At 34.4% G+C, this 20,300-nt stretch overlaps 1 protein-coding gene across 3 annotated transcripts in view; it reads right to left on the minus strand.

Moving 5' to 3' along the window:
- Nucleotides 1-20,300, minus strand: part of LOC105731347 (N-deacetylase and N-sulfotransferase 3) — a 200,706-nt gene that overhangs the window by 135,091 nt on the left and 45,315 nt on the right. For all 3 annotated transcript variants that reach the window (XM_012473042.2, XM_012473040.2, XM_012473043.2), the window contains exon 3: nt 2,016-2,103. In XM_012473042.2, the coding sequence (XP_012328465.2) occupies nt 2,016-2,103 (88 nt within the window). The remainder of the gene's footprint in view (nt 1-2,015; nt 2,104-20,300) is intronic.

The following is a 20,300-nucleotide window of genomic DNA, read 5'->3' on the forward strand; positions in this document are numbered from 1 at the left end:
GCTCTTTCTGTATGGTTTATGTTTAAAATTATCTCTTTTTAATGACTGCAGAGTATTCCATTTTATGAGTATGCCAATAAATGTAATCTGTTTTTTTTTTAACTTCTAAAAATACAGATTAATTCTTTCAATCATGAAATTGTGTTCGGCTATCCTGAGGCAAGTCAAAATATCTTTACTCATTTTAATTATGTTTGTGAAAAAACTTTTTAATTATTCTCAATATTTAGAGTGATCTCTTTTCACATTTAATAGAGGAATCTGGAATCAGAGTCCACAGTTATATGGCCATATAATTTATGATGATAAGACACTATAAAGCAGTTGGAAAGGATGGTCTTTTTAATACAGGGTGCTAATTAGATTTTTTTCAAGAGACAGATTCTTGCTCTGTTGTTCAGACTGAAGTGCAGTGGCATGATCATAGTTAATTGCAGCCTAGACCTCCTGAGCTCAAGTGATGACTCCCATCTCAGTCTCCCAAGTAGCTGGGACTACCAGGCACATGTCACCATGTCTGGCTAACCAATTAGATATTTTTATGAAAAAAAGAAACTATACTGACCCCCTATCTGATATATATACTAAAATCAATTCCAGATGTATCACAGATTTATAAATTGAGCAGCCTGGGCAACAAAGTGAGACCCCTTCTCTACAAAAACATTAGCCAGGCATGGTGGCATGGGCCTGTAGTTCCAGCTACACATAATGCTGAGGTGGGAGGATTGTTTGAGCCCAAGAGGTTGAGGCTGCAGTGAGTTGTGTTTGCACTACTGCACTCTACCCTGGGCAGCAGAGCAAGATCCTGTCTCAAAAAGAAAAAACGTCATGATCTTGTGGTATGCAAAGATTTCTTAAATAAGATAGAAAAGGCTGATCATTTAAAAAATGATAAATTGAACAACACTAAGTATTTTTGTTCATTAAAAACACCGTAAGGAAGATGAAAAGACAGCCAGACAGCAGGAGAAAGTACTTGCAGCACGTGGAACTGTAAAAGGATTTCAAGGAAAGAATTTCTACAAATGATTAAGTAAAAGCAGAAAATCCAGATACTTCTCAAGAGAGGATATCCAAATAGCCAGTCAACATATGAACAATGATCATTTACTGCTCCTCAGAGAAATGTACATTAAAACCCTAATATGATATCTCTACATGTTCACCAGAAAAGTTAAAATTAAAGAGACAAACAATATAAAATATTAGCAAGCATAAAGGGTGACTTATACTATCGGGAACATAAACAGGTACAACCATTTTGAAAAATACTAAAGCTAATTATAAGTGTGCCACATAACTAGCAATTCCATTCCTAGTTGATGATTAACAGAATACTCAAATCATCTGAATGACAGGTATAAAAATGTTCCTAATAGGACTATTCAGAAAAACCCAAAGTCTGGAAACTCCCAATCATCTACAGTTGAATGGACTAGATAAGTAAATTGTATGTTCAAACAATGGAATACTGTACAGCAAGGAAAAGGAAAGAATTGTAACCTATAGACAATAACATCTATGAAACAAAATAATGTTGTATAAAATGAGCTGGATACAGATGAATCTTTATGATTCCTTTTACATATCTCTCAAAGTCAAGCAAAATTAGTTCATGATATTAGAAGTCAGGATACTACTGTTCTTTGAGAGAAGTTAGTTACTGTGAGGGGCTCAATAAGTAGAGATTTTGGAAGTGTTCTCTTTCTTGATCTGCCTGCTGTTTACACAGCTGTGTACACTTTGAAAATTCACTGAACATCACATTTACTATTTATGCACTTTTATACATGTAAATTATAATTCAATAAAAATGAAAAGCCATCAGATAGTTCCATAAACTTTTAAACCATTAACATTTTACAAAAATTAAAAAATAGCATGTTAAATGGATTGAATTATAAAAAGTTGGGGAGGGACATAGGGAATGTAGGAAGGTGTGAGCAGAGTGTGCAATTTTAAGTAGAGTGTCAGAGAGACCTTAATGAGAACAGTTAATCCTTTTTTCTTACCTGTATGGTAAAATTTCCCTGAAAATCCCAGGTTGAATGTAAAATTTGTGATTTGTGCACGCAGAAGATTCTGAGTATCAAGCAGGGCCTGAAATATATAATTTTAAAAATATATCAGGTAAAGAATGGCATTAAAAAGTTTTCAAAAGATATCTCCTTTTTGCATTCAGAGGATAAAACCAGTTCATTATACATGTGAGAATTAAATGAAGGAAAATAGTTGCGTTATCACTTTAAAAGTAGAGAGATACTTTCAAGATTACATGAAACACATATGTTTTTATCCTTTAGCTTGCAATAAATCAGCAAAAAGTGTCAGTTGGAAAAAGGAAGTTAAATGAAAAGAGAAGTTTATTCTGCATGTATCAAAGGAACTATTATCTAAATATATAAATATATAAAATATATCCAGTTTACTCTTCAGGCACATGGATCACCAATTGTCAGAAGAAGGGCACTCGTTTTAAGTGAAGCTATGCAATAACATATGTTGAAAGAAACAGATTATTTCTCAGCAAATCTTTGGTTTTCAAAATCCAAATCTGAGATTCCCAAAAGATAATGATTGTTATTCAAAAGGAGATATCATGATAAAGTAGATCTCTAATTTGCCCTTTCATTAAAACACAGACAGAATATCCTACTTCTAATAAGTAAAGCTATTTTGAATTAGAGTTTTAATTGTTATATCCTATAAAATATTTACCATGCTGAGTATTTAATGTACTTTTCTTTGTTCTTTTTTCTTTTTCAGTCTTACTTAAATTCTGATTCTTATATTCCTTCTCTGTCTCCGTCTCTGTCTCCGTCTCTCACTCACACACACATACATACACATATGCACACACACAATAGTTGAGTGCTCACTTCAACTAGGCAGAAAGTAGTGCTGTTAGATTTATAAATGATCTTTCATGGATATAATTAGTGGCAGATCCTAGCTTAAGGATATAGATCCAAATTAGGCGCTCCTTTTACTCTACCACACCTTATCTTCTTTCTGCCTTTCCTTAGTACAGTTGGGCCCACAACTAAATCTTGTTTTCTTAATCATGATTCTGACATCTGGAAAGTCTGCCTCATTATGTTCATGGTCCCAGCTTTTTTTGGGCATAAACAAATATACAGTTTTTTATTCATAGACTACTGCATGATTGTATGCTTTATCTGAATGCAAGATATTCTTCCTGATTGTAAAAGCAAAGGAAGAGAATTTCTGGATTCAAATTTAAACTTATCTAGCCAATGTAAGTTTTTGAAATTTAGCTATCTAATTCTTTTTGTATCACTACTCTCTTAACATGGCCAAGTTTTTGGTGTGCACAACTGAACCATGTACTATGTGCATTCTAATGACACTCAAAAATAGAAGACAGGCCTGTTGATGGATCTCTACACCTAACTATGGGAGCAAAAGAATGAACTGACATCAATGTCATCAGGGACAGGTTAGGTCCTTACAAGGTGGGGCATGGGTTGGGTGGGAGAGGGGGGATCCAGCCAGCTGGGCATGATGAAGTTACAAATGGGACTTCTAGACCAGTTGTTGGACCCTGGTGAGGGGAAGGATGGGCCTAGGTGTATTTAGTAGACATATATAAGTGTGTGTATATGTACACTATTGACAATTATAATACACACGCATTTTGTGTGTGTATGTATATGTATCCTGCTGACAATTGTATCTTCCCTTTCTTTCTTCTCCCCTTCTTCCTCTTTCTCAATTCTTTTGTTCCCCAGTTGAACATTCTAGCCTGCTCTTCCTATCTTTCCTTCCCCTTAGATCGTATCTTTATTCTTTTTCCATTTTAACTCACTTCATTTCAGTCTCTTATTTTTCTTCTTTCAGTGGTTAAAATATAGATTCCAAATCTATTTGAAGATTATTTTTTGTGTGTTCAATGTTTTAAGTCTTACAATTGGTAAGATGAATATTCTTTCTTTTTGCTTTTCTTTTTGTTCAAGCTAAATTTGAATTTGAACTTTGCTTTATGATCTTTGATTGTATTTATAATGTGCATTTGCAAAACTTGGTAAGAAAAACTATGCATAAGAAACCTGTCCTGTTCTTAGGTCTTAGAAGCTAAATAAAGTTCCTGTGAACTAACCTCTCAGTCAACTAGAATACGATGATTTAAGTTACTAAATTAGCCCAGAATTTGCAGATTTGAGTTGCCATTTTACATATTTATTTGATATTCTAGAAACAAACACTAAAACACATAAAAGATACACTGAAACAGATGGCAGATACTAATTATGCCTATATATGGTAAAGAGGGGAAATTTATTTCTAGGTGATATTTTATATACTTAAGCAGTGATATTTATCATCTTTTATGTTGTTTTTATAAACCAGATTTTGAGGGCATTTATGAGAACAATATATTCATATATCATTCCCACCTTTTCAAAATATATTTATTACTGGCCTAACCCTTGCAAAAAGCTTAAGCAACCAGCAATATTCCTAGATCATATCCATTTCACTAAACCCTTCATTACCAGAGTGATTTGATTCAGCATTATTCTATTTTAAACTGAAATAGTCTACTCATTACTATGAACAAAATATAAAAATGATATAAAATTATACTTTATTCTGTATATGCAACATGTCTAAAATGGGGTGATCATATCTAAAAATCTAATTATAATAAGTCAGTGCTCCACCACCACAGTCGGAAAACCACATGTATTCTGGGCAAGCACAACCTGTCTGATAGAGTACTGTGAGGGAATCACGACTGTCTGAGGAGGTACAATTTAGTGATCGCCTCAAATACCAATCCAGGAACCCTAAGAACATAGATTTCTATCTTCAAAACTGGTTCGATTATTGAAAAAAATAGGACTTTAATTATTCCAAAGTACTGTATTATATATAGGAAGGTAATTTACAATTCCATGTATCAATGGTTATTTTTAAAATAACATTTTCTCTAATTAAAAATAATTAAAATCACTAAAAAAGTATTACAATGTGTTTTCTTTCCATTTTTCTCAATAACTAAATAAATCTATATATCTATATTTACAGATAGATAGATATATAGGTAAATTGGTATCATAAAATAAAAATTGGAGCTATACCAATCAGGATTAAAAATATAGAATTTCGAATTTTTCATTTAACAGTAGTATATCATGATCTTTCTCCTATCATATTAATCTTTCAAAACCAAGTTTTCTAAAGAATGCAGAATATTTAAAAAAAAAAAAAAAAAGAAAACATTTTAACTTGAGCATCTCATCTTCCCTTCCAGCTTCCTCTCTCCTCTCCCCTTAGCTCCTCAACCTCATGGCCCACAGAAAAGTTATCCAAAAAAAAAAAAAAAAAAAAAGAAGAATGCAGAATATTGTATCAAATGAGTGTACTATAATTTATTTACCCACTTTATCTTAATGTTGTATGTTTAAGTTGTTTACTTTTTTGACTAATATAAATACTGCTCTGTGTATCAATACGTATTTATATAGTTATAAACCTTATAACCATGTTTTGGTCAACAGTGTAGCACATATATTATGGTGGTCCTAGGTGTGTAGCAGGCTATACTATCTAGTTTGTGTAAGTATACTCTGACATTTGCACAACAACAAAATTGGCTAACAACACATTTTTTAGAGCACATCTACATCATTAAGCCACTTATGACTACAGCAATGAAGCAACCATTTCTACAGCAGAAAATAATTCTGTGTATCCTTTAGCAAACAAAACATTTGAAAATGCTTATCAGAGTGTTACAAGAGAATAAAATATGCAATTTAATTATATAATTGCATTTCAAATACAATTTAACACAAAAATTTCAAAATTATCTTTCAAATTTTAATATGTATGCTACCCCACTAACTTTGTTTCTTTTTCAAGTCTTCATTCTGCAAAGCTAAGAAAGTTTGCAGGCATTAAAATATCTAGTTGAAGACAAAAAAAGATCTAATTTAAAGAAACTGAGTTCTGAGAACTGAGCAAAATGATAGCCTTTGCATTTTCTCTAACTTTTGTTAGCAGAAGAAATCATCAAATAGATGAAGAGGCAGAAAATAAAATTAAAAGTAATTGCAAAGAAGTTTTATATGAAGATTTATGTTAGCGTTCATGACGTGTGGCATTCTTGGTGGAATGTCTTGATAATATTTTGTTTCTTATTTGTGCTTCTTAGATTATATTTTGACCTATGTTAACAGACAAAAATACTTTCAAGCACAGTACTTTTAGAGTTAATATTTATAATCAATCATATACTATTTAGATATATAAATGCCTGTATTTGCTAGAGTAAATGAAATCAACTGGGCAGCTAATGATAAGCTCCTCCGCCTACGTGTCTATCTATACACACACACGTACATGCACATACCTCCTCCAGGCATCAGATATACTTAGTGTACTAGAGATTACTGTTCCCATTTCAGAGTGGCAGACATCATTTACATAGTTTAAGTGGCTTTCCCTTGGTCACGAAGCTATTTAAGAGCTAAAGAAGTGATTTAAACAAGGATTTTAAACTGCTGCTGTTGTCCATGGAAACAACAAAATACCAACATGAACCCTATTATCACTGGTATACAGAACTGTGGTGACATAATCTTCCAGAAAGGAACACAAGGATGCTCTTTTTTCTTCCACTTTCACTATGTAACCGTCACTTTGTGTTTTCAAAGCCTAAAGGTATGAGGGGAATGGGAAGACTAGGTTGGTCAGTGAATAGTCAGCTATATTATTTAGGATTTTCCAGAGACAAAACCTACTGGAAATAGATATGGATATAGATATAGGAGGACATTTATTATAGGATTTGGCTCATGTGGTTTTGGAGGCAAGCTGGAGAACTAAGAAAGCTGGTGATATAATTCAATTTTCATCTGAAGGCCTGAAAAATTGGTGGTGGTGGTGAGTGATGGTGTAAGTGCCAATTTGAAAGCCTGAAGCCAGGGGTACTTATGTCTGAGGCAGATAAAGATGGACACGCAGATCAAGCTGAGATAGTGAATTTGCCCTTCCACCACCTCTTTGTTCTATTTAGGCCCTCAGCAAGTTGGATGATGCCCACTACATTGGGGAGGGCCATTTACTTTACTCAGCTCACCAATTCAAAAGCTTACTTATTCCAGAAACACTCCCACAGACACACCCCAAATCATGTTGTAGCAGCTACATGGGCATCCCTTAGCTTAGTTACATTTACACATAAGATTAGCCACTACACCAGACACACTAGTAATGTATACCCACTGGCATCAAGATTAAAGAACACTTATTCATTGTACCATCTGCAGAGTTGGATTGCAGGACACTGGAGCACTATGAAGTGCTTTAATGATCATCTTAGTTTCTCTCTGACCAGGTGTAGAACTGGAAAGACTATACAAGCCTTGTTCTTAGACAAGAAAAACATTGAAATATGCTGGAAACAGTTAATTAGGTTAACATTGGAGCAGGGCTTCATGCAAAATTAGAGGAAAGATACCCTTAGAGGAAAATAATAAATAATAAGGCCAGGATCAACTTTACTATTCGACCTACCTACACAATTGACATTCAGCAGGGAAATAAGAATACAGGAAAGATGGGTAAACTAGTGGGAAGCATAATACCTGGTCAGTTTTTGCAACAGTATTTAAACTCCCTTGACAAGAAATCTATAGACAGCACTGCATTATCTAATTTAATAACACTTCTAATTGCAAAACAATCTCTCAGCTCTCAGCTGCTCATATTCTAAATGTGAAGTCTACGTATAAAAAGGTAGAAACTGTATTTATCCCGCCAGATTAAAACAGTCTTAAAGACCAAAGGCTGGAATGTGTTTTCTATGAGCTTTCACCTAGGAATTTGATAAGTACTGTGAGGAGTTTTAGAGATTATCTTCACTCTTGTTAAATTGACTTTAACAAGATGGTGGCCAAGGCCACCATCTGCTGAATGCCCAGTTCTTGAGTATGGCCTCACCAACGTGACCATGATGAAAGAGCAGCAGATTGAAATGAGAGTGACTTAGGACTCTGACTCTGCTACTTGATTGCTACGCAGTAATATTAAGCTTGTACAAATGACTGAACCTTTCCAAATCACAGTTCTTCCTTTGGGAAACAAGAATAGCAATATAGATCACAGGTTTTATATGAAGATCAAATGAGAAAATGGATATATGGCCCCAAATCCTTTCCTAATACACAGAGTTGAGTTTTAGCTCTGTGAATGAAATCCTTTGTTCTTCTGCCAACCTTAAAAGGTTCTTATTGTCCTGTCCAAAAATTCCATGTTTTATTACTTTCTGTTACTTACATGAAAACATCAGGCAGATGCCTAAAATTTTAAAGTATATTTTTAAGTTGAGCCTTAACACTTTTGGGGTTGTCTAATCAGCACTAAAGGAGAAGATAATGCAAGCAGCTGTATTATAGTAACTTCACAGGGCATTATAGTGCTTGGTGTTTCTTTCTAAATGACATTAGTGAATTCATTCTTCACCCGAATGCTTATATATCTTATTGTTTCTATTGTAGTAACTAACAGAGTAAGGACAAAGGTTTGTGTGTAAGCAGAGAAGAGTTATATAGCAATCTTGAGTTCTGTTACATACTTTAAATGGTCTTGAGCATATATTATATATAACCTCTAACTTATAGGGGTGAAGGATGATTTTCCGAGAGGATTTCTTGAGGTGAATTTGGCAAATAAAGATAGGTAAGCAGGGAAAATAGAAAACTATTAAGTAAGTGCTACCATCACCAAGTATTAACTTGAAATTGTTACGTATAGTCTATTTAGCTTCTAGTTGACATGCTTAGTCAAAACACTAATGTACTTTTTAAAAGAAAATAATTATTAAAAATAGTTCACTATTTTTTACTATATAGTATCTTTAAGACACTATTAGTTAAATCTCACTCATTCAATTGTGCAGAAAAGAGATGTTTATATATTTAAACATAACTTTAATACCTTAATTTGAAATACTTGCTTTTAGCAGCAAAGCAGAAAAGGAAGCAGAGCTGTAGGATTTCACATGAGGAGACTGAGGTGTCTCAATCCACTTACTGTTGTTGTAAAACAAATTAGATTTCCTTTTAGTTGCAGAGGTATGAAACTCCTTAAGTAGTGAATCTGTTCTGCTTAAGACGTGAAAATGCTAAATACTTACAAAACGCCACAATGATTAAATGTTCAGCAACCCAGCCCCTCCAAAGAAAGGTTTGCGTTAGGTTTTAAAAACAAAATGTGAGATTAAAACTGGATTATAAACTCCGTGAACAATGTCCATCCTATTCACTGCTGCATTCCCAAAACCCAGCATGATGTCAAGAACAGAAGGGGAAGTATTTATTGAATGAGAACATGAATGAATTTCAATTGATCTAATAAGGCAATAAACTCATAAATATTTGAAAATGGCCATTATAGAACATTCATTTACTATTTTATTTTCATAAACTGTTTTGAATCTTGGTGAAGAATTTCAACATAATTCAAATTGAAAAAGTAATTAGAAAACATTTTATTTCTATTTATTTTGAAAATTGTTAAAAGCATTTCCTATTTCAGTGGTTCTCAAACTTCTATGTACATAAAGATTATCTGGGAAACTTAATAAAATGTAGACCTCCAGGTCCTAACCCAGAGATTCTAAACAATCATCCTGAACAAGGGAACATACCCTGGGTGATTTTGATATAGGGGACATCATACCACCCTCTTAAGAATCACTGTTCCATTCCTTGATTTTAAATAGTTCAAGGTAGTTTCTAATTTATTTATTTATGATTTTTTTTTTCCTTTTGAGTATGAAATTTTGACACTTCTTAGTACAGTTACTGGTACATATTAAGGAAATAATTCAGCTAATCAATGATTTCATAAGCCTTATAATTAATAGACACTGTGGATTATCCAATAAGACATATTCTAGACAACATGGGATATATAAGAGCCATCTGAATACAGTTGAGGTCCTAAAAATTGTGCTGGCTCAAAAGTACTCTGTAAGGGTTAACTTAAAAGTACTCTTGAGTTAACTTGAATGAGCTATGGGGTGCCCAGATAATCGGTCAAACATTATTGTGGGTGTGGGTGTGTGGATGTTTTGGATGAGACTAACATTCAGTTAGTAGACTGACTAAAGCAGATTGCCTTCTCTAAAGAGATTTGCCCTCATGCAATCACATGAAGTCCTAAATGGAACAAAAAGATTGATTATTTTGCAAGTAAGAGGGAACTCCTTCTGCCTGACTGCCTTGAGCTGGAACCTTTTCCTATCTTTAGACTTAAACAGAAACATTGACTATTGAATATTGAACCTGTCAGCTTTTAGACTGGAACGCACACTATCAGTTCTCCTGGTTCTCAGATTGTCAAACCTAGACAGTAACTACACATTTGGCTCTGCTGGATCTCCAACTTGCTGCCTGCATATCTTGAGACTTCTCAGCCTCCATAACTGCATAAGCTAATTCCTGATAAATATGCCTGCCTGCCTGCCTGCCTATCTATCTATCTATCTATCTATCTATCTATCTATCTATCTATCTATCTATCTATCTATCTACTCTAGCCATAATGGAGTACGTATTGGGGTTCTCCAGTGAAACAGAATCAATAGAAGATTATCCATCTATCCTTTATATATATCATGATTAGAGTAGTTTGGGTTAGAAATTATACAACAGAATTTTAGCTTCTAAAGTTTAGCTTTATATTTTTATTAATTTTATTTTTCTTAGTTTTTCTAATTAAAGTCCATTTCAACTGGGTTGGGAGAACCAGCTAATCAGGTTGTCAGTTTTGGTAAAGTGTGATAACTCAGTATGAACAGCTCCAATCTAGGGAAGATAAGGTATGAGGAAGCAAGTGGTTGCAGAGAACAGACAAGCCCTGGCTTATGATGGTTCAAGTAAAGATTTTTCAGCTTTATTATGGTGTAAAAGTGATAGGCATTCAATACATGAGAACATAATCCTATTGTATGTCAAGGAGCATCTGCATATAGAGGGGCTTTAAGAATCAGAGTGTGGTGGGACTGTAATGCGGTTCAACTTCTTTGGAAAACATTTTGGTGAGTACTCAAAAAGTTAAACATACAATTACCATATGACCTAGCAATTCTACTTCTAGGTATGTACTACAAGAATAAAAAACAGTGTTCAGACAAATACTTCTACATACATGTTCATAGTTGTACTATTCACGACAGCTAAAAGGTAGAAACAATCCAAGTGTCTATGGATGAATGGAGAAACAAATTGGGAAATGTACATACAATGAAATATTATTCAACTATAAAAAGAAATGATGTACTGATACATGTTAATGAACTTCAAAAGCATTATGCTAAGTGAGAGAAGCCAGACATATATGGCCACATATTGTATGCTTCTATTTACAAGAAATATCTAGAATATACAGCCATAGATAGACTGCTAGTTACCAGTGTCGGGAAAAATTGGGCTCAACTGCTTAATAAGTATGGGTTCCTTTTGGAGTGATAAAAATGTTATGAGCTAGACAGAGGTTGTAGTTGTACAATACTGTGAATGTACTAAAAGCTACTGAATTGTTTAAAATAGTTAATTTTACGTAAGTGAATTTTACCTACCTCAACCATCACAAGAAAACCAGAATGTGCAACTGTGAATACTGTTGTCTCCATATTTTCACCTGAATTTTATTAAAATGGTATTATGCAAGTTACCCTACCAAAATTATTTGCCATAGATGTCCTATACTCTTTACACTGACTTTAAGAAAACTATCCAGAAGTAGCAACAAGTCAAACACATAATGAATTATTGGGAAGTAGTGACAACTGGTGTTCAAAAATCCCTACGTGACCCTTATCTTAGGCCTTAAGTTTTATCATTTCCTTTCCTACTCACTATACTCTAGACATACTTGCCTTTATGCTACTCCTAGAACATACCAAGTTTGTTCACACCTCAAGGTTTTAGTCTTGCTGCTTCCTCGTAAGGATATGCTTTCCCCAAATACTCATGTGGTTTACTCTTAGTCTTTCAGGTCTCCACTTACTCATAACCACTTTGGTGAGGCTTTCCTTGACTACTCTTCTTTCTTTTTTCTTTTAAATTTTTACCCAGATCTGTTAAGGTATAATTGACAAACAAAAATTGCATATATTCATGGTGTACAAGGTGATGTTTTAATAAATGTAGTTGTGGGTTGATGAAATTAAGCTAATTAAAGTGTCCATCACCTCACATGCTTGTATATTTTTTGTGACTACTCTCTTTTAAATAAATGCTCAGCCTATTACTATGTACCTGGATTCTCTCCTTTATTTTTTTAAAATAGAACTTATTACTATTACTATTGTTACATATTTATTTATAGCCATCCATTTAGCTCTTACCCTTAGAGCTATTCATTTAGCTTTCTAACAGAATAAATATAACCTCTGTCTCTACAATGCTAAATCCGCAGTGACCAGAGCAGTGCTTGGCATGTAGTAGACTCCCTGAAAGAATGAAAGAATAAATGAGTTACTGGTAATGCCAAAAATTCTTAGAAGAGGAAAGAATAATATTTGACTGAAAATTTTTATAGTTAGAGGTTAAATAGAGATAATGACTTCTATGGAAAGGACATATTAAGGGTACCCCATTACAGGAGGCACATTTACAATCATGTTGCACCAAGTGGGTAGATCATCAGTATTGGATGGGAACCTTTGCTTCAGTGAGGAAAAAGAAGGGCTCAGATAAACCTGTAAGCTGTGGATACTTCAGATAAATGAAATCAGCTTTGGTGTGATGGATAACCTCTTAATATGGCTTTAGATCATATCATAGATTTTGTGTTTGATGGGATGAACTGCTTTATATTTTTTTTTGGATGCAATTTGGGGGAAAGGCACAACTGTATACTGTGCCTAACAACTTTAATCCACTAGAATTAAATTACAGGTGCAGAAATAAGCAAAATGCCTATGAGATCAGACAGCTATTAGGAAGTAAGTAGTAAAGCTGTTGAATTTTGCTATGGTCTGAATGTGTTCCCCACAATTCATGTGTTGAAACTTAATTGTCAGTGTGGTAGAATTAAGAAGTGAGGCCTTCAGGAGGTGATTCAATCATGAGGGTGGAGCTCTCATGATTGGGATTAATGACCGTATAAAAGGGCTTGAGGAAGCGGGGTTGCTTCTTTCTATCCCTTCTGCCATGTGAAAACAGTGTTGTCCCTTCTGGAGAATACAGCAACAAAGTGCCATCTTGGAAGCAGAGAGACTTTTAACCCTTACCAGACACTGAAACTGCTGGTGCCTTGATCTTAGACTTTCCAGCCCCCAGAACTAAATTTCTGTTATGTATAAATTACCTAGTCTGTGGCGTTCTGTTGTAGCAGTACAAATGAACTAATGCAAATTTATTCTTTAAGAAAGGGTTCCATGCTCTCACTTAAAGTCACTTTATTTTACACATAAGTCTAACAGGCCTGTGATCTAGTTTCCAGGAATATAGCAGATTAGATATCATAAATTAGGGATGTACAGAAACTGATTGCAAAGAAAGATGTTAAAGAACTTATTGGAAGAGTTAGGCAGAAAAAGTGTAAATTACTACAAAAATTAGATACATATATAAATTAGGGTCAGGCAAATGGCCAGATAAATCTTTATAGCCTCTGAAGCTTCACTGAATTATAATCCCATCACTAATGTTCAATAATAATGAACATGGTAAAGCTGAAAAATTAAAAGTTCTGCCCTAGAACTAATAAATCAACTAATTAATCCCATATGCATTTACTGAGTGCTTACTATGCATCATGTCTTGTGTTAGTTACTGGGATAATCAAATCAAATTACACCCATCACTCAGTGACAGCATGTTTTGCGGAGAAAATGAGATAATATCTGGGAAAAGCCTTTTTACTCTGTGAAGCACTAAATACATGTATAAAAAAATTAATAGAATCTAAAATAAAATTTCTGGAAAATGGTTCATATTTTAAAAGTCAAATGCCATTCTTGAATGAATTATAGATGAGTCAAGCAATTTTAGGACTCAATTCATTCTCACTCAGTTCTAGCGCACAGGCCTTCTCGTTGTTAGGGGAAACAAGATTATTCCTGTTTCTGGGCCTTTGCTCATGCTGTTCTTTTTCTCTGCCCCTAAGTCTCTTCTTCAGAGCATCACTTTTAAATTCACATTTCTTTTATGTCTCTGCTCAAATATTACCTTATCGGAGAGGCTTTTTTCTGGACATCCTTATAAACTTAACAGCACTCCTCTATTTTCTGAGGCTCAGACTTCTCTATTTCCTTTGCCCCACACTATTTTCTGCACAACACCTGCCAGTATCTGATATGTTACACTATATGCTTACTTGTTTATTGTTATCTATTCCATTGAACATAAGAAACATGAGAGCAGGGTGCATGTCTGTTCCATTCACTACAGATTGCCCAGTGCTATGTAGTAGGCACTCATAAGTATTTATTGAATGAATAAACAAATTAATTAATGCTTCTGACCTGAAATTTAGAGTAGTTTAGGCTTGAAGCTGAGGTACATTTCTGGGGCCAAAAAAGGAACTAAAAGTTATCATAAGTATGTATAATATGAAATATCATAGACATTGCATATAAGTGATTAAGAAAAAGAAAAATATAGTAGAGATAAAATGAAGTCAATTATAATACAAATATAAAAGGCACACAACAATACTTTGGGCTCTAATATTAGGTCTGTATAGGCTCTACTTCAGTAGACGTGGTGGTGGTGATGGTGGTGATAGCAGGGCACAGACATATTACTACTGTAACAGGAAAGGGTAGAGATCCCAGGAGTTCCTTCATAGAAATAGTCTTCCATTCCCTCAGTAAGTGAAAGCAGGAGAGGTTTGGCAACCAGAACCTTAGAAGAGAATCCTCTGCTTGGGGTCAGAGTAAGGATGCATCACATTAATCATGATTATCACAAAGAAGGATTTGGAGCTGGAAGATACCTTCGAGACTGCCATGCTGAATTTCTCAAACTGTTGCAGGGAAGCTTCTCTCACTAAATAGGAGGATGAACATATTTCTGCCCATCCCTCAACCTTCTGGGACCGTGCTATATAGACTGACATGGTTCCTACAAAGAAGAAGATTTTTGAGGGATCTTATCCTTTATCTGCAAAATCCTAGAAGATTTTGCAATGGTCTGCTAATGATCCCTAACTTTTTTCTTTTCCAACTTTTATTTTAGGTCCAGGGCGTAGGTTTGTTACATGGGTAAACTGTGTATTGTGGGGGTATGGTGTACAAATTATTTCATCGCCCAGGGAATGAGCATAGTATCCAATAGGTAGTTTTTCAGTCCACACGCTACTCCCACTCTTCGCCCTCAAGTAAGCCCTGGTATCTGTATCTACTGTGCCCTTCTTTGTGTCCATGTTCTAACAGCATTTTTTTTTTTTTGAGATGGAATCTCTCTCTGTCACCCAGGCCGAAGTGCAGTGGCACAATCTCATCTAACAGCATATTTTTAAATGTAGTTAAGTCATAAAACCAAAAAAGCAAAACAAAAAATTGCATTTGACATACATTTTTCTCTTTATATCTGATCCAATCAGATCCTTTCATAAAACTCTTCTATGTTGTAAAGGCTCTAGAATTTTTGTATGAGATTCTGCTAAAGAAGCCTTTTTTAATACTGAGACCAGCTCACAAGACATTTGTAAATTGCTTATGTCTGACCTGTTTATCCAGTGAGAAATAGCTCCTTTCTTCCTGATGTTTTTTCTTCCTTTTGAGTGAAGACAGATGAAATATTACAGGTTCCAATTAAGTAATGAGATCAATATCAGTCAAAAATAGTGTATGCAGATTTCAACATCATGTTTTATATTTATTTGTTAGTGAAAAAAATAGCATCTTGTTGAGACTGTTATCCCAACTTGTACTATTTCAAGCCTCTGTCATACATAGGAAGAAAGTTAATTTATTCATATTTTGTTCAATTAAAGGTCAAAGTACCCAAGCCAATTAACATAGAACTAAAACCCACCACTGCTGTCCTTATATTCATTCCAGGGCATTGATAGGATGAGGCAATCCATGCCAGTTTAGAATGAGCCTTTCAACCATTTATAAATGCCTCAAAAATGGATTTCCCAAAGCAGAACCAAATTTCACATTATATTTGCTCTCATACTTTAACTTGCTGTTTAAAATATTTGCTATTCACCTCTTTGTGAAAAAAGAAGGATCAAATGCAGAACTGCTCGATGCCCTCCAAGCCCTGTCAGTAGGATTGTGCTAGTTATATAGGTGTAGATAGAGTTGGTTTTAATGGTTTCTTATTCCTAATGGGGATGTAAGGAATGCTTTAAGACAATGTCATGAGGATCAGAGGGTCCTTTGCCATGGTTGCCCTGTGGGCTAGGGATATATATTTGTTTTATTCATTTGTGGTAAGTGGCAGGTGGTCTTTTTCTATTGGCACTCTAACCCTTTGTGCCTTTTCCTCTTAGGTGTGCTCTTTGTGCAAAAACAGGGCTGACATTTATCTCCATGATGGAGTAAGCTTGACATGGGCTTCTTCTTTGACGAGATATTCTTTTATAGTTATCACCTCTGCTTTCACCTTGTACTCAAAGTTTGTGTCTTACTTTTCATCTTCTCAGGATGAATAATGTGTTCCTCCTTACATAAAGCCCTTCTCATTCTAAATATATCACCTTTTATAAAATAGTTTTTCATAGGTCTTTCATTTGGGAAGACATTGGGAATGCATCCAGATCTTATGTATAATTGGTGCGGGGCATTCATATATACGCAGGTGAAGCATAAAACGTAAACTTCACTGTTTTGGTCTTTGAAATAATTAAACAGAATATCTAAGATCACATTTGTTTATGTCGTAACCTCAGACCAATCTCAGTATTTCTTCTAATAATAAGTTGTAGGTTTGATTTAAATTTTGGGTTATAATTGGTCAGATGACTCTTAAACTGGGAAAGATGCCATTACTTTACTCTATTTAGGCCACCAGATAGTCATTGGCTTTCAGTGACCCAGTTCAGATGTAAATCAATGACCTTTTAGTGACACCAGAAGAAGTCCAGGATGATATGTATTCTTCAATGGGAAAAGTATTTTTTCTTTACAAAGGTAACGTAAACATATTTATGTAGTAAATATAAAATTGTCTAGGTAATTTATGTGGACCCTTTAAGTTCTCCATTATTATCTGCATACCACTGAAGAACATAATAGATGATCTATTACTAAGGAAGAGAGGATTTAAAAATCAACATATTGTGTTTTCAAATAAATTATATCTTAATTTGAAATTCCAAAATTATATCTTTAGGAGTTCATTTTGTCCGTTTCTGTGTTTACTATAGAACAATGACTTAGAGAAAAACTAGTAAAGAAACTTTCAAAGACTTTAGAACATGCTCCTGTTTCACAAATATTTCCAATATCACAAATTCTAAATAGGAGTTAAATTGGTAATTCCTTGAAACTATGAAAATCAATTGCTTTAATTGAATAGACCTAGAAATCTATAGCTTTCTTTTGTTTAAGAGGAATCTAATGATAATACCATAATAGAGACAATTAACTATCAGAGAGCCAGCAACGGTCTAGACCTGGAAGCTGTGAGTTAATAGCCAAACTTCTCAACCAAGGCACAGCTGAGTGTCAAGAAAGTTACTATTCACCTTGTTCTCAATTTTTCTGTTTGAAAATATGCAAATGGCTTAGAAAGTGTATTTTAGAAAGGCCCTTCATGAAAACGAGTCTTATTGGCAATTTGAACACAAACATTTTGGAGTCACCCCAAATCGGCAAAAACTAAATTGAGGTTTGTTTTACAAGCTCGCTACTATAGGTTGTGTAAAAGCTAATGTCATTCCAAGAAAAATTGTAAAGGGGCTGACTAGACTAGGAGTGAGGTGTTGCTTCTTCAGGATGCCTGGTACCGTGAGAAGGTATAATGTGCAGAGTGCATTTGGTTTATGTAATTTTGAGTTTCATATTATTTGTATTCTGTAGTTCTTTCCATCCACAATAAATTCCTTTATCAGCCTAGGAAATAACACATTTTCTATTTTGACCAAAGGTTAGTCACAGAAAATTATTTGAACATGAATAACTGAAGATAACGCTAAAATTTTACTTTCATCAAATTCTGAATAGTGATTATTTTAAGAAGGTATCTTTTGAAATATGATTTAAAGTTCTCTCATGGCTATTATTTTAATTCACAATACATGAATACTACTGGGGGCTTACGTAGATGTCTGTCATTCCTTTTACTTGACTGGCATTTCACAGAAAACTCAAGTTAGTGGTTAAGGTTGTATTGCCAACTGTTTCACTTATTTTCAACTTCATCTGAATAAAGGTGGAAATTGAAATCAAAGAAAGAAAAAATGATATAACCTTAAACTTCTCCTCTAACATCTCTCATATGGTGAGTTTCCTTGTTATGAGAGATAGTCTCCAATTGAATCTGATGACATTCCACAGCTTCAACATGGAGAAACCTATCCCAGTCAAGAACTGGTAAGGTCAAATTCCGTGCATTAAAATCTAGACTTCTGGGCTTGGAAGTGTCTCTCCTCAGGAGAACTGTCATTAGTCTGTATTGGCCTTAAGTGTGCACTTTAATTATCTTCTACGTGCTGTTCTTTGTAACAGAGAGAGAGAAAACCTTGTATGCAAATGAGAAGAGATTCTTTAAAAAGCTATCCTTTTCAGAAGAACAATGACCTATGCATTTTAGAGACACACATTCTCTTCCTCCCTCCCCCTGCCCAATCATACATGTCAAGTATGGACACTGGAGATGCTCTAGGTTGGCAGCCAAAATTCCAGTTCTAATAGTGATGATTTCTGCCAGGCCCAAATTCCTAGGATATTCTGTAACTGATTAGAGATATTCACAGCTGAAAGAAATGTGAGTCTGAGAAACACAATGGGATTTTCTTTGAGGTTCCATGAATCTATGTATGTGTAGGTGGAAAGGCTGTGGGAAAGGGAAGGGATACAGAATACAGGGCATCTTCCAGGATTCTCTTTATCAGCTAGAAAGAGTTAAGGCTTTCCCTGCCTTCCTAGGGATCTTGCAAAAACAGTAGCCAACCCAAATGAGATGATATGTAAAAGCTTTTTCATAATTATAAGCAATTAGACAAACATAAAGCTACATTGTGCTTTTACATACCATCACATTTGATCTTTAAAACAACTTGAGAGAGAGGGCATGCATGATTTCACCACTTTACATTTAAGGAAACTGAAGCTCAAGTATGTTTAAAGTTTTGCTTAAACCCACACAATAAATAAAAGGTTAAATGGGAGATTTAAGCCCATATTTCCATACAGTCTAAGCTGTCTTGTCTAGAAACAAAAAAACTAAAAATATCCAGACCAATATTTCTAGGTATAACAATTTATCTAGGCAAGTCTTTCAATTCATTTTTCTTAGACCATTAAATCACCTTTCCTGCCATAAGCACTGCTTTTTAAATAACTTTCTGCGTGAATATTTTTGTATTAGCATGGAAAGATAACATGTTTTGCTAATATTATGTTTATTTTTTAGTCCACATTCTCTGCCTTAATATATGTATAATCTTTCCTGAATATGAATTAGCCTTTCATTTTCTACTACAAAAAAGCATTTAAAATGGATTTAGGATTATTAGGCCAAGAAGCTTATCCAAACCGATGAAAGCAAAAGCGTAGCATTTATGAGTTCCCTCATTTGTAGTATAGAGTGTAGATTAAGGCCTGATGTCCTGTGAGTTAAAGTCCTAAAGTGCTCTATTGTGATTTTCCAACAAGCAGGAATGACTTTTACTTTGACACTAAATGTGATTTTTTGTCCTTAGGCCAAGATGGTTGGCAGATTGCTTTTATGTAATTCTTGTGAAGCTGGCAGGAGGTGACTCATATGCATAAATGCCTCTTTCAATCAGGAAGAAGGTGTCAGAGGGCGGGTGGGTGGTGTCTGAATGACTAAGTTTTAAGATGTTAGGGGTACTGAAAAAAATGGATTAAATTGAAGGCTTCTAGGGAGATGCACACAAAAGGATCTGTATCATATCAATAAATGAAAGACAAACTTTGAAAATATTTTACTACATTGCTTGAGTTTTAGTTTACATTTTATAACTCAATGCAAAGAAAAATTTCCAAAATGATTCATAAATTAAAAACAGCCCAAAGTTTAAACAAGGTCCAGGAATGAGACTTGTTTGCAAGATGCTAAAATTGAAATATAAGTAATTACATTGCATGACAGGGACAGAAGAGGTATAGG

This window comes from Aotus nancymaae, unplaced genomic scaffold, assembly GCF_030222135.1.
Source record: "Aotus nancymaae isolate 86718 unplaced genomic scaffold, 86718_ANA_hifiasm-v0.15.2.pri h1tg000033l, whole genome shotgun sequence".
Classification (NCBI taxonomy): Eukaryota; Metazoa; Chordata; class Mammalia; order Primates; family Aotidae; genus Aotus; species Aotus nancymaae.